This window comes from Dreissena polymorpha, chromosome 1 (genome assembly GCF_020536995.1).
Source record: "Dreissena polymorpha isolate Duluth1 chromosome 1, UMN_Dpol_1.0, whole genome shotgun sequence".
NCBI classification, from domain to species: Eukaryota; Metazoa; Mollusca; class Bivalvia; order Myida; family Dreissenidae; genus Dreissena; species Dreissena polymorpha.
Window position 1 is genome coordinate 207,091,619 of NC_068355.1, and position 14,829 is coordinate 207,106,447.

General features: G+C 34.9%; 1 protein-coding gene across 3 annotated transcripts; it reads left to right on the top strand.

Moving 5' to 3' along the window:
• Nucleotides 1-2,529: 2,529 nt before the first annotated feature.
• On the top strand, nucleotides 2,530-11,123 carry LOC127864769 (beta-1,4-N-acetylgalactosaminyltransferase bre-4-like). Of its 3 annotated transcripts, none has more exons than XM_052404638.1 (7): nucleotides 2,530-2,779; nucleotides 3,033-3,086; nucleotides 3,223-3,416; nucleotides 7,486-7,673; nucleotides 7,949-8,071; nucleotides 9,009-9,110; nucleotides 9,632-11,123. In XM_052404638.1, exons 1-7 carry the CDS (start codon nucleotides 2,602-2,604, stop codon nucleotides 9,780-9,782), a joined length of 990 nt encoding a protein of 329 aa, XP_052260598.1. In that variant the 5' UTR covers nucleotides 2,530-2,601; the 3' UTR covers nucleotides 9,783-11,123. The 3 variants fall into 3 exon arrangements, with proteins under 3 accessions (XP_052260598.1, XP_052260596.1, XP_052260599.1); XM_052404636.1 differs by having other exon boundaries at nucleotides 2,531-2,812; nucleotides 3,036-3,086; XM_052404639.1 differs by lacking the exon at nucleotides 9,009-9,110 and having other exon boundaries at nucleotides 2,531-2,812; nucleotides 3,036-3,086.
• Nucleotides 11,124-14,829: the final 3,706 nt, after the last annotated feature.

Consider the following 14,829-nt stretch of genomic DNA (forward strand, 5'->3'; position numbering starts at 1 on the left):
AGTTAATTGGCCGATAAAACTAACGATAATACAGATAATTTCATGGTTTAAAACATTTTGATTAATAGCTTATATATATCTATACTACTATACAGTGATAAAAATTAAAACAAACACAGTGTAATGTGCTTGAAGAAGGATCAACGAGATTCGATGAAAAATAAATGTTAATACCCATATGAGTACATGAACCAATGTTGCCACCATAGATGACAGCATACCTTAAAGAGCACTGGGCTTATACATTTATCAATGATTTAAGAAATAAAACACACTTAAAAACAGGAGCAAAAACATTATTCACTTCAACAATAACGAAACATTTAAACGACAAATGCACGATAATTGTGCGATATTTGTGTGTTTTTTTGTTTGAGAATATGAACGAGTGCGTTCGACTTACGACTACATGTTCACAATAATTATGATGACGACATTATATGAGCAGATATGGCAGGCAAGTCTCAGAAATGTGCAGCAAACTCTTATCGACATGTCTCCAACACTTGGTCGTGACGAAAAGCTCGCGCCGATGATACCAACTAGTTAATATACTCGTCTCAACTTGGGTAGTTATGGCAACATAAGAAAACATCACTTCGACATATTACGATTGCACAATATCTACACACCAGGTAATTTCTAGTAAATAGCTCAAATTTGCCAAAGTGTGACAGGTCCTTTACTATCAACTGAGCGATATAAATTTCAATTCGTTTTGTATTTTATCAAGTGCATTTGTCAGTTTATGCACCCATAGGTTATCAATAGTAAACACTTCTATTGAGTGATTGTATCGGTATGCATGCATACATGACAAGCTTAACTTGCATTGAAAACCTCTCGATATTAAGTAACGTAGGAGTTTACCCGGATGTTTAAGATATTTTAATCATGATAATGAGCATAACATTTGCCTTTTTCGTGTGATCATGTACGGCTGCATAGCGTACCAAAACATTTAATTATTTTATGTATGGTTGGCGTTGAGATTTTGTAAAAAAGAAGAACTATATCTGTCAATAGAAAACTGAACCTGAAAGAATTCTGTTTTAATGGCACACACTTTGTTGATGTACAAATTAACACATATTTGTTTTGTGTGTGCTGATATTACATTTTAAAAACGCTCTTTAACAAAATATTTGAGTACTTAAGTTCAATCACTTTCAACGAATATGTAAAACTTATCATTATTGAATTTCGAGTCAACGTTTCTCTATCAGCACAATACAATGTATAAAAACAAAACCAAACAAAGATGAAACACAAACCAGTCTAATTGTTTTAATAATGTATAACCCAGTCGTCATTCCGATGCCTTTTAAGGCATACGTTCGTATTTAACAGTACTAATTACAGTACACTTAATCAAACTAGATAATCATTATCTACTAAACGCACTATTAAAATAACATGCATACCCACTTTTAACGCTTACTTGGCAAGGGACATTTAAATGTAAAGTAGCACGGTCGAATAGATTTGGACAAAAATTGCGAACTTATACGTTCTTTAACAGGGCGGTTAGTATCTTTATTCTACATAATGAACTGCTTTCTTGGCATGTCTAATTATGTTCATTATTGGCATGTTGACATATCGTATGAATTTTTCATTAGTTTAACAATATGTAACACAGATATTGTTTCGTTTTTAACAACTTTACATTAAGTTGCCCGTCTGTAATGTTGTGTGTATAGTCAGCAATTAAATTACTCTTAAGTTGTAGATATAAACATGTTTTTATATGAATGACACCAGGTGTTTATGTCCAACAGTAAATGCAGCCTGTAGCATGTATGCAGAATGCAATGTATGAAGCACAATAGTAAACAGTTTTTTTAATTTAAGTTATAACGCTATTTTCAAAGACATTGTTGCCAAAAGAAATGATTTCAGTGTCATATCCACCTTAAAAGAACGATTTAACATTGTAGATGTTCACAACCAAGACTGAGAAGCTAATATAATAAATATATTGCGAAGTCGTTTGCCAATATTGCGCTGCCTTAAACCGCAGTGAATGCTCGCCAAAGCTCTCTTATTATCAGAGGATGTCAACTAGCGGTAGTGAACAGCAAACATATGCAGTCCATGAAGATATTGATAACGGCAGTTCATATCATTATATTGGGTCAGACACAAAGCTTTACAATTTCTTTGAATCTCCTTTGAATTTAAGCACTTTTTGGCTTAAAGTTCTTTGTTTTTCTAGTTTAAGTTCATGGTGGTATTTTCTGAGTATTTCATAAATGCACGGATTTTCGCAAAACTCTTTTCAGATGATGTATCCTCTCATTAAACCAGGGTTTTGGATTTCGGCAAATTTGCTTTTTCTCTTTTCAGGCAGATGAACACATTTGCTCGCGTAATAACAAAATGGTTCTTTCCATGCATATGTAAAGTTCTTTAGTTCCGGAAAAATGTCCCCAAAATATATATGTTGGTCTTGTGCCATAACGACATTATATTCCGACTGCACTTTATATCGTCATGCAAAAAGGAAGTCGGTGACAAATTATTACTGATAAAAGTTTGGACCTGCGCAGTACCTTGCAGTTTACACGTTAAATCACTCTATATTGAATGCTCCTATGAATGGTTTTCAAAATGATTTCATGCATAAGGAACGTGTTATTGTGTATCGTTTCTTTAAATGTGTTTTGTATTTTCTTGTACTCATTATACACAGTGTATCACCAAAGAGTTATACGTGAGAAATTTTCTGACTGGAAAGCAGTTATGTGTGATGATCCGAAGAAAAATATCACAAGCTCAGATCTGGATCTATGTTGTGCTTATATAAATGGCAAGTGTTCTTTATCATGTTGGAATTCACATGTTTTATAATATAAAACAGCATCTTATTAGAGCCACAAAATAGTTGACAATAATAAATCATACAAGTTTGCGTAGTAAAAATGCATTCGAATTTTTTGTGTTTATTGCTGCAAATCACTATACACATATTTTCGTTATATCGTTATATTGTTTGCCTAAACATATAACGGTTTGTCATTATCTATTAACAGGTATGCAACTGAAATCCAGCAGAAAAAAGTACGAGCTCAGCCAGTTCATACGTAAGTACGAAGTAACGGGCGTCATTTTATGAGTAACCAAATACAAAAAACTAACAGTTATTTTATCAAACAAAAGCTTTTTTAATTTCATATTTCAATTAACTTTTGTGGGAAACCTTGATTTTGTTTATTGTAGAACAACAATCAAAATTAAAACATGCGGTACAGCCTGGTGGAAAATGGTCACCGAGTGGGTGCGTTGCTAGACAACGGGTTGCAATTATCATTCCATTTCGTGGACGCCAGCAACACTTGACACTATTGCTCAACGACTTGATACCGTTGCTGAAGAATCAACAGTTGGGCTTTCAAATTTTCGTCGTAGAACAGGTTAAGTAGGGTTATATCAATCTTCCAGTGTATTACAGTTATTACTGTATACATTTAAATTTCGCAATCTTCCAGTGTATAACAGTATTACAGTATACATTTATAGTTAGTTTTCCTTGCCGTCGCATATTAACTGGTATTTTAATTAATTTTGAGTATACAGTTAATTTTGAATGTTTACTGCATAGTAAAATCTAAATCTTGAAACCAGCACTTTTTTACAACAGTTTTATTTTACGTTCACAGCCATAAAATACAGACAGTCACACGGACCAATTTATAATGTCTCTCTCAGATTCACAGAGAATATTAATGTTATCGTTATCACTATGGTGCAAAGTCTAAAATAGCATAGAGCTAAATATGTCGTGGGTCCGTAGAATGTCTAATTAAAGAAGTTATTATTGTTAAAATTCATTGTCCAAGTTTTGAACAAATTAAGTAAACTAAGAGATAAACAATGGTTATCGGAAAATTAGTTTCGATGAAAACGTTATTTACTTAAGGGAGTCGATTGTGTCTAAGGGTGCTTATGATTTCAAGATAAAAGACTCTCTCGGTATTTCAAATATTGATTTAAGCCATGTATATAGCGTCTTCCAATTGATAATCAGGATTTACGCCACTAAATATTGACAGAATTTTCAATGTTTTATCTTGCCTTATATCCCTCGGACATCACTATATTTACGATGCTCTTCATAGCCTTGCTATCTAATCGCTAGACTTTTAAATGCAGTTTGCCATTTTCGTTTCTCACCAATTACTACAGGAATATTATAGACAACAACAAAAATGCTTTATAGTCGCTAAAACCGAAAATAAAAAATAACTAATATAACAAGACATATATTTTTAAAAGGTAGTCGGCGTAAATGCTGGCTTTGAAATAAAGTTAGCAATTTACGTTTCTAAATAATCAAATTGAAAACACAAGTTTAACTATTGTGTTTGATAACTTGTTAGTCACATATTCACCGCGTGAAATGTATGTTATCAACGTATTATTGTCAAACCACACATTAGTGTAAGAAGATAAAAATTATACTACGGGATTGCACATCATATGTGTCCTCACATGCCTTAGTATGAGTGTATTTCTTCACCATCGAAATATAAAGTATATTAATATTTGATTTACACGCAGTTTTCTTTCGACACATTCAAATCAAAATTTAATAGCCGCGTCCTGCGAAAATGGGTCTTATGCGTTTCAGCCAGCGTATCTTAAGCCCAACTTTTGCATCTGCACAGTCTGCTGGCGATGCTGTTTGCTACAAAATCACCCAATGTGTAATGGTCTTATTATGTATCTCCTGACCAGACTGAGAGATACGCAGGTTGAGTGGGCTATATATATGATGGGCGCATATGGAATAAGACCCATTTTCGCATGACGAGGGTCATTAAAAATCTCATCGCGAATTGTAAATGGCAAATATTAGCACAATGCTTTTCGATACAAAATTGTATTCAAAATAGCAAACTTGTAAATAAGGGTAGCATACCCAGGCGTTAAGGAACGATGTCTAGACGTGCTGACCGAGTAGGGCAAACATTTGCGGTTGGATAATTAAATGATTGTTCTCTCATCGTGACACTATACTATTTGTGTGTTTTCTCATCCTGAAAGCAAAACTGTGTTTATCTGTAGTTAATTATATATTCCCCGGACGAGTAAGTTAACGAGTAATGAACATGAAATTCTGCGAGATGTAATTGTAACTGGGCCACAATTTGTGTCATTTGAGCATACAGAGAGTAGTCCGCAACTCCTTACACTGAGTAGTGTATCCTTGAGCCCAGACACAGTGATTTAGCCAAAGTTCAGAGGTTTTATCTCGAATCAGCCTATGAAATATTCGATTATATTAATGCGTGTCTGCTGGCGTTATGTAAAAGTCATTTAAGGTAGAAAGTTCGTAATGAGCTCGGAATTTTCCGTACAACATCGTAAGATTTCGTGCGATTTCGTTGAACCTCGAAAATGTCCGTTTGCTCTCGGGAATTTGAATATTTTTTATTAAACACAATTATTTTCTCGCATATTGACTTTCATTATATCGGATTTTGTTACATGAAATGAATTTACCATAAAAGAAAATAAAGTTTTCCATTTTTTCGTAATTATGATTGGGAATTCCTGGGAAACCCTGCAAGGTAGATCACTTTACTCTCAAAACCAAAACAATGACAAACAACAATGAGTGGTAACAAAATAATATAAATAAATAATATGCCGTCGCATATTAACTGGTATTTTAATTAATTTTGAGTATACAGTTAATTTTGAATGTTTACTGCATAGTAAAATCTAAATCTTGAAACCAGCACTTTTTTACAACAGTTTTATTTTACGTTCACAGCCATAAAATACAGACAGTCACACGGACCAATTTATAATGTCTCTCTCAGATTCACAGAGAATTTTTAATGTTATCGTTAGCACCATGGTGCAAAGTCTAAAATAGCATAGAGCTAAATATATCGTGGGTCCTTAGAATGTCTAATTAAAGAAGTTATTATTGTTAAAATTCATTGTCCAAGTTTTGAACAAATTAAGTAAACTAAGAGAAAAGTGTTTGTTTTTCATTCTGGATTTTTATCCTCAAATAGCTCCATCCGTCACTCTCCGATACTCTTTGTGAAAACAGAAATTTCGAATATCTCAGACAGTTTAAGAGAAATTCGTTGCTTTTATCTCAATAAATAAATATTTCTTGAAAATTGTGTAAATGTACTTTTGCATGAATGTACTGCATACTAGATCGAAGCGTTTGAAAATGGTTGAAATTAAGTTGCACATGTACTGCATTTCAATTGATCAAATAATAAATTTTGTGAAGAATACTTTTTAATATTGCAATGATACGAAAAACGAGTCGCTTTATAAGTTAATAAACATACCATTTAATATTTGAATATTTGTCATATTGCTGCAGAATTACTATCACGGATAATTTGTTAGAAGTACACGTCCTGTTATTCAATTGATAAGGGTTTTGGTTTTCTTAAAATTGCTGAATTTAAAATTGCGATAAACGAGTCCTTCGAAAAGTTTAAACGCGTTCTTAAACGTCTGCATGCATTCAAGACTGCAACACACGTTCAATAGCTAAGCTGATAACAAGTTGGTAGCAAATATTTGATCTTTCGTCTGAATATAAGTTTTTTAAGTTTATTAGCGATATACGTCCTCGTGGAACAAGATCATATTTAAAAGCGATAGCCTGAGACGTTTAAAAACATCCTTCACAAATGATTTTGTTTATGATTGCCGCCTCATAGCAATTATCAATAAATTGTTCATTGATTTGAACAATACTTACTAAGTCAAAAATAATAATTATGTATTTTACATATAACATTCGTATAGATATGACACAAATGTGTAACATAAAATGTTTCAGATATGCTTAAGAATAAAACAGCGGATACATTAGAGAAACAAACTCAAAGCTCATGCTATGTTTCTCTTTTGTCATTCTGAATAACCTGATACGGATACAAATACAACTGATAAAAAACTCACTCATTAGATTTATACAAGGGGGATCAAAGTTAACTAATAAACATTTCAAAAAAGAGAGAAAAGGTGAAAAAGGAACGTACACATAGTTAAATAATTGAGTACACGTAAAATAACACATACCTCGATACATAGTCAAGCTCTTATTGTTATGCATATGTATATATATTTATTATTACTGAGAAGTGTCAGTCACTCATTCTGCACAGGCTAATAAGGAACGACACTTTCCGCTTTGATGGTATTTTTAGTTTCAAGGAAGTTCCTTCTTACCGATTCAAGTTAGGCGGAAAGTGTCGTCTCTGTGCGGACTGCACAGGCTAATCTGGGACGACACTTAACGCACATGCATTATGCCCAGTTTTCTCAGAACGCGGCACATATCATCTGTTTCTGATAGACTAATTGTATCGAGCACCCACCTAGCATTCCCTCAACGTTTAAGTTGCTAGATGTTTTCATCAAATACTAGAATTATATTCATCATTTCATGCAAATGAACAAACGTTCTGTCCAAAGCAATATGTATGGATGTTTCAGTTCGGCTCAGCTGTCTTTAATAAGGGTAGGCTAATGAACGCCGGTTTCTTCGAAGCATTCGGCCGGTCCTTATTCGATTGCTACATATTCCATGACGTCGATCTTGTTCCGGAGACAGACATGAGCGTTTACACGTGTGAGGAATGGCCTAAGCATATATCCGTTGCAGTAGATACGTTTAATTATCGGTATGTACTACTCACTTGATACATTTGTGTAGATGTTCACGAATGTACATTATGTGCCCAGTTGATACAACGAGTATAATTTTCTGATTGATGTTCTTTAATTATTGTGAATTCGTAGCATGTTATTGAAATACACATTTGCTTCCATCGTTGTTAATATTCAGTAGATTTAATCAATTCAAATATAGAACAAGACGAGTAAAACTTAGTCAAACGAATGCAATTGTACGGATCTTGTTTGAATATGTTGCAAATTTTATCATATTTTATAATAGTTTGCCGTACCCAAATTTAGTCGGCGGAGTTCTTGCCTTTCGACCCGAACACTTTGTATCGGTGAATGGTTATTCCAATGAATACTGGGGTTGGGGAGGAGAGGATGATGACATGGCCGCCAGGTGAACAACTTAAGTACATTGCGTAGTTATTTTGACCCGGTAAAGCATGTATGGTAGTTACACACCTTCGCCCCTTGTACTCATGCAGTAATTGATACTGATACGTTTTAATATTTTGTTAGATTTGATATGAAGATCCATGTATCCAAACACCTGTAATTGTCCGTCTTTATACGAGTTTTGTAGCATGCTTGACACAAGTGCAATTTATGCCTTTCTATAGTGGTAATTGTCTGTCAAAATTGAGTCTTTTTTTTCCTATTCGTTGCAATCGAACAGTTTACTGGCCGTCATATAACTTTCTTGGTTATGATGCTACCGTAGAAATAGAAAGCGCTCTTTGATTGCGATAATCATATGTTTATTTCTTATAAACTGATAATGCTATATGGACAAATATAGACTAATTTAGAGATCTGCAAGCCAGGTAACCGGCTTCAGTTCCTACCTTGTTCACATGGAATGTTCTTATGTGCTCACCGCCGTTTTATGTGTGCAATTGTTTTGTTTATTAAGTTGTTGTTCTGCACTCTCTATGTTTTGAAAAACGTTTCTTGACATAGCATGCAGGAATTGGATGTTCGTCCTAGTTGTCCGAGGAAGAGTTTGTTCTTCTATATTTACATATACGCAGAAGTTTTTTGACAGATTGAAACATATGGGCTAAAACGTTTGTCTACATTGACATCTACAATTAGATTATTCATCACGGAATTATAAAATACTGGGTAAACGGCTTAACCCAATTATACGTTTTACAAAAGTAGTTATGGTTACATGACTTCATTATAAGTACACATTTTGTTTTTCTATGTTTGATGTACAATTGATCATGCGTTTATTAACAGCGTCCGATTAGATTAAGCTCTTTAACTGTTGGATTATAGCAATTATGGTTAAAAGACGTGATTGAAAAATGAACGCTTTACATGTACAGGATGATACAAATGAAGTTGGGCGTTTGTCGGCAGTCGGCGGAGTCATCGAGGTATCGGATGATACCACACGATCCCTCCGAAATGCCGTTTCCTGCTCTCAGGTAGTTGAAATATGTATTTGATGGTTGTATACTTTCATAGATACAAAAAGAATACACATAATTTAACATATAATTTAAAATTAATCTAAATTAGTATATTTCCGGCTTTATGGTGAGTTGTTATTATAATGTTTTTGCTGACATCAACCAAGTAAATATATCAATATTTGATAATATAATTATAAACTTTGACTCAATATGATTTATGCGCAACCTTGATATGTTGACGTTTTAATGAGCCAGCTAATACGTACTGTTTATAAATGCGCATCTTTGTACACTCGACATGACACAGTTTACAAAAACAAGTAAATCGCGTATTATTGCATACAAGCTTGGTCGCCTTTATAAGGGTTGCGCTTTAGTAACACGGAATAAAGCAACTCGCTGTTAATTTTGCGTATATATCGTTTTAAACGCCATGGCGTGTGATTTATCACCTTATTAGTGTTGTACATACATGTTTCTCAAACCCGTGTGTACATGAATCCTTAAAACTTATTCATGTGTTGTCTTTGTAGGTACATACTTTTGGGCAACGCAGAAAGACGAATGTTTAATGATGGCCTTTGTAACCTTGTGTACAAACTCACATCCGAATCTAGACAACCGCTATACACGCATATCGTCGTGGATATTGGCTCTGAACCTTTGACACTCACACAACAGTAGCCCGTTGTATTGTGTTGAACTATTTAATGTTTCTATTTTAAATCCGTACTGTAGTATGATGATTTACAATTTTATATGCAAATGTGTTATTGTATGGGTTGACACATTAATTGATAAAGGCATTGATCCATTGATAAATTAATATTTTGCTGTTTTCATATGCCGAGTAATGGATTAGTGAACAATGCATGACATAGCAATTAGTATGAAAGAAATTTGTATTGTGGATAGTGTCGCTTTGTTCTACTACTACTAACTATTGATACTGCTTCTGCTGCTGCTGCTGCTACTACTACTACTACTTCTACTACTACTACTACTACTAGTACTACTACTACAACAACTACTACTACTACTACTACTACTTCTACTACTACTACTACTACTACTACTACTACTACTACTACTGCTAATGCTACTGCTACTTCTACTGCTGCTACTACTACTACTACTACTACTACTACTACTACTACTACTACTACTATTACTACTACTACTACTACTACTACTACTACTACTACTACTACTACTACTACTACTACTACTACTGCTACTACTATTACTTTTTCTGATACTACAACTACAACTCCAACAACTACTATTACTACTACTACTACTACTACTACTACTACTACTACTACTACTACTACTACTACTACTACTACTGCTACTACTACTACTACTACTACTACTACTACCACCACTACTACTACTACTACTACTACTACTACTACTACTACTACTACTACTGCTACTACTATTACTACTACTACTACTACTTTTTCTAACACTACAACACCAACAACTACTATTACTACTTCTACTACTACTACTACTACTACTACTACTGCTACTGCTCCTGCTACTGCTACTGCTGCTGCTGCTGCTGCTACTACTACTACAACTACTACTACTACTACTACTACTACTATTTCTACTACTACTACTACTACTACTACTACTACTACTACTACTACTACTACTACTACTACTACTACTACTACTACTACTACTTCTACTACTTATACTTCTACTACTTAGGATAATAATTATAAGCAGTGCAACCGTCAGAAGACTCTAGCAAGGAAGTCGATCCCAACACGGTTTGTGTGTGTGTGTGTGTGTGTGTCTGGTGATTTGAAATGTATACACATGGAACAGATTTAATACACAATAACAATACTGTTATGAAACATCGCTTTAAGTATAGCTTTTGATTTATTTTATTCACAACTCTTTGAATGTGCCTTGTTGAACAACGATTGATTTAATAATTATGTTGACAAAATGGTATATTATTTTATTTAATAAATTTTCTTAATAAAAAATTTCACACCGGCATTTTCCTCTTAAACCATGTGGAATTCAATCAACCCAATTTAATAATATTTTGCATGTGATCGGATAAGTGGTTACATCTTCATATGGCATAGATGACTATACAAGAGCAGTCAAAAGACAGCGCGCTTGACTATTCAAAATGCTATACAGTATAACGTAAGCCATTATGGGGAAATTGTTCATATTCATTAAGGTCAATTAATAAAGTCATATTCTAACTGGGAGAGGACCATGATTGAAACATATTGATCGCTTATGTTAGAAATAAGTTGTACATTTATAGAGGTATATTTTCAACAATCTATTGAACATTTGTAAAGAAAAAAAACATAATAAGATGAATCAAATCAAATTTAATCAAAGTATAATTTAAAATCAGATCATAAATAAAGAAGGTACGGCAATTTTAGCAACATTTAATAATTTGACCTTGAGAGTCAAGGTAATTCAAAAGTCAAGGTCAAGTTAAACTTGCCAGGTACAGTAACCTCACGATAATAAGAAAGTATTTGAAGTTTGAAAGCAATAGCCTTGATACTTTAGAAGTAAAGTGAATCTAAACACAAAATTTAACAAAATATTCAAAGTCAAAAAATGGCCATAATTCCGTCAAAATGCCAACCAGAGTTACGCAACATTTCCTGTACCGTCCAATTCTGAAAGCAATGGCTATGATAATACTTTAGGAATAAAACGGACCAAAACACAAAACTTAACCACATTTTCAATTTTCCTAATATAAAAGGGGCCAAAATTCTGTCAAAATGCCAGTCAGAGTTAAATAACTTTTTGCACAGTCCCCTTATTATAGTTAGTAAGTATTGCAAGTATGAAAGCAATAGCTTTGATACTTTAGGATTAAAGTGGACCTAAACACAAAACTTAACCAAATTTTAAATTTTCTAAGTATAAAAAGAAAACATTCTTACAATATGATTGATACAGTTGTCTGCTCCTGTGTATAGATTGGGGCCATGTTGGTAAAGAAGTATGCAAAATATGCAAGCAATATTCGCGATAACAAGAGATGTGCTCGTCAGAAACACAATGCCCCCTCTTGCGTCGCTTTGAAAAAAATAATTCTTTTACCTTTGACCTTGAAGGTTGACCTTTACCTTGAACTTCCACCACTCAAAATGTGCAGCTTCATGAGATACACATGCATGCCAAATATCATGTTGCTATCTTCAATATTGAAAAAGTTATGGCCACTGTTAAATTTTTCGGACGGACAGACGCCATATATATGAAATTTGGCCAAGAAGGATTACCTTGACCTTCATCTTTCACCCCTCAAAATGTGCAGTTCCGTGAGATGCATATGCATGCCAAATATCAAGTGCTAGCTTCAATACTGAAAAAGTTATGGCCAATGTTAAAGTTTTCGGACCGACAGACGCCATATATTTGACATTTGACCTTGAAGTATGACCTTGCTCTTCACTTTTCACCACTCAAAATGTTCAGCTTCATGAGGTACACACGCATGCCAAATATCAAGTTTCTATCTTCAATAATGCAAAAATTATGGCCAACGTTTTTTTTCGGACGGACGGACGGACAGACTGACATACATACATACACAATCAAACTGTTACTATATGCTGATGACTCAGGGATCCTTGTTCATGATAAAATTATAGCCGACATTGAACTTCTTTTATCTTGGATGGAGCGTGTAAGTGAATAGCTTACAGATAACAAGCTATCACTTCATCTTGGTAAGACAGAATCCATACTATTTGGTTCAAAGCCTAAGTTAAGGTCACAAAATACTTTAAATATTTCATGTAATGGTACAAATATTCAAGCCACAAGGTCAGTTACGTATCTTGGTGCAGTTCGGGATCAAAATCTTTCATGCAATGATATTGCAAGGTCTGTGGTTAAAAAGTCAAATGCCCGGTTAAAGTACTTATATAGAAAGAGTAAATATTTTGATCTTCAAACTAGGAAAACTTTGGTCATGTCCCTTATACAATGTCATTTTGACAATGTTTGTTCTTTTTAGTACCCAAGTTTGACTCTTTATTGGAAAACTAGGCTTCAGACTATCCAAAATAAATTGATCAGATTCGTCCTTAATATGCACAGCAGGTCTCATGTAGGTATTGAACAATTTAAGTCACTGAACTGGTTACCTGTTTCTAAGAGAGTAGATCAATTAACTCTATGTCATGTGCATAAGATTAAGTCAGACACATGCTCTGAATATCTTAAGGAGCATTTTGTACCCCTGAATTTGGCTCATGACCGTTGTACCAGATCTACAGTGTCTGCACTCCCTGTGACTGGTTCACTTGATAGTTGTTATAGTTTTTGTGACACTGGGAGATTTTCTTTACCAAAAGTTCGAAGTTTTGGTAAGAAATCTTTTGCTGACAATGGTATTGTTCTCCAGGAATAGTCTCCCACAATCACTTAGGGATATCGAATCTTCCCACTCGTTTAAGCAAGCCATCAAAACCCACTTAATGGCCAGTTGCTTTTATCACAGTCATTTTAACTAGGCTTTAATTATTGTACCTGTTTTATTCCAATTTTAGTTATAAAACTAGAAATGGTGCGGCAGAGGCCGACGCGTATCCCCACGCCGCATGTTTGACCCAGGGGCGCCCCAGAGTTGGTAATGGGGCCATGCATAGTTGAGATTGACCGTAATGACATAAAAGAAGTTCAGTATCAATTAGAATTGAATTGGTGTAGAAATGAAGAAATTATAGTAAAAGGCAATTTTGGATGGGCGTGGCCTATGTGGGCGGGGTGCCCCAGGGTTGGTAATGGGGCCATACATAGTTGAGATTGACCGCATTGTCATAAGAGAGGTTAAGTATCAATTTGAAGTGGATCGGTGTAGAAATGAAGAAATTATATTAAAATGCAATTTTGGGTGGGCGTGGCCTATGTGTGCGAGGCACCCCAGGGTTGGTAATGGGGCCATGCATAGTTGAGATTGACTGTATTGTCATAAAAGAGGTTCAGTATCAATATGAAGTGAATCGGTGTAGAGATGAAGGAATTATAGTAAAAGGCAATTTTGGGTGGGCGTGGCCTATGTGGGCGGGGCGACCCAGGGTTGGTAATGGGGCCATGCATAGTTGAGATTAACCGTATTGTCATAAGAGAGGTTCAGTATCAATTTCATGTGAATCGGTGTAGAAATGAAGAAATTATAGTAAAAGGCAATTTAGGGTGGGCGTGGCCTATGTGGGCGGGGTGCCCTAGGGTTGGTAATGGGGCCATGCATAGCTGAGATTGACTGTATTGTCATAAGAAAGGTTCAGTATCAATTTGAAGTGTATCGGTGTAGAAATGAAGAAATTATATTAAATGCAATTTTGGGTGGGCGTGGCCTATGTGGACGGGGCGCCCCAGGGTTGGTAATGGGGCCATGCATAGTTGAGATTGACCGTATTGTCATAAGAGAGGTTCGGTATCAATTTGAAGACAATCGGTGTAGAAATGAAGAAATTATAGTAAAATAACCTAAAAAAAGAGTGAAAATCTCTGACCCGGCCCCGCCCGAACCCCCATAACTTTTGACCCAGGGGTTAGATCAAAATTCCAAATAATGCAGGGTCGCACATATGCTCATAGCTACCATGTGTGTAAGTTTCAAGGTTCTAGTGCGTATAGTGTAGGAGGAGATAGTGGCCAGGACGGACGGAAGGACAGACAGACGGACAACCGGACAGACGGCGGAGAT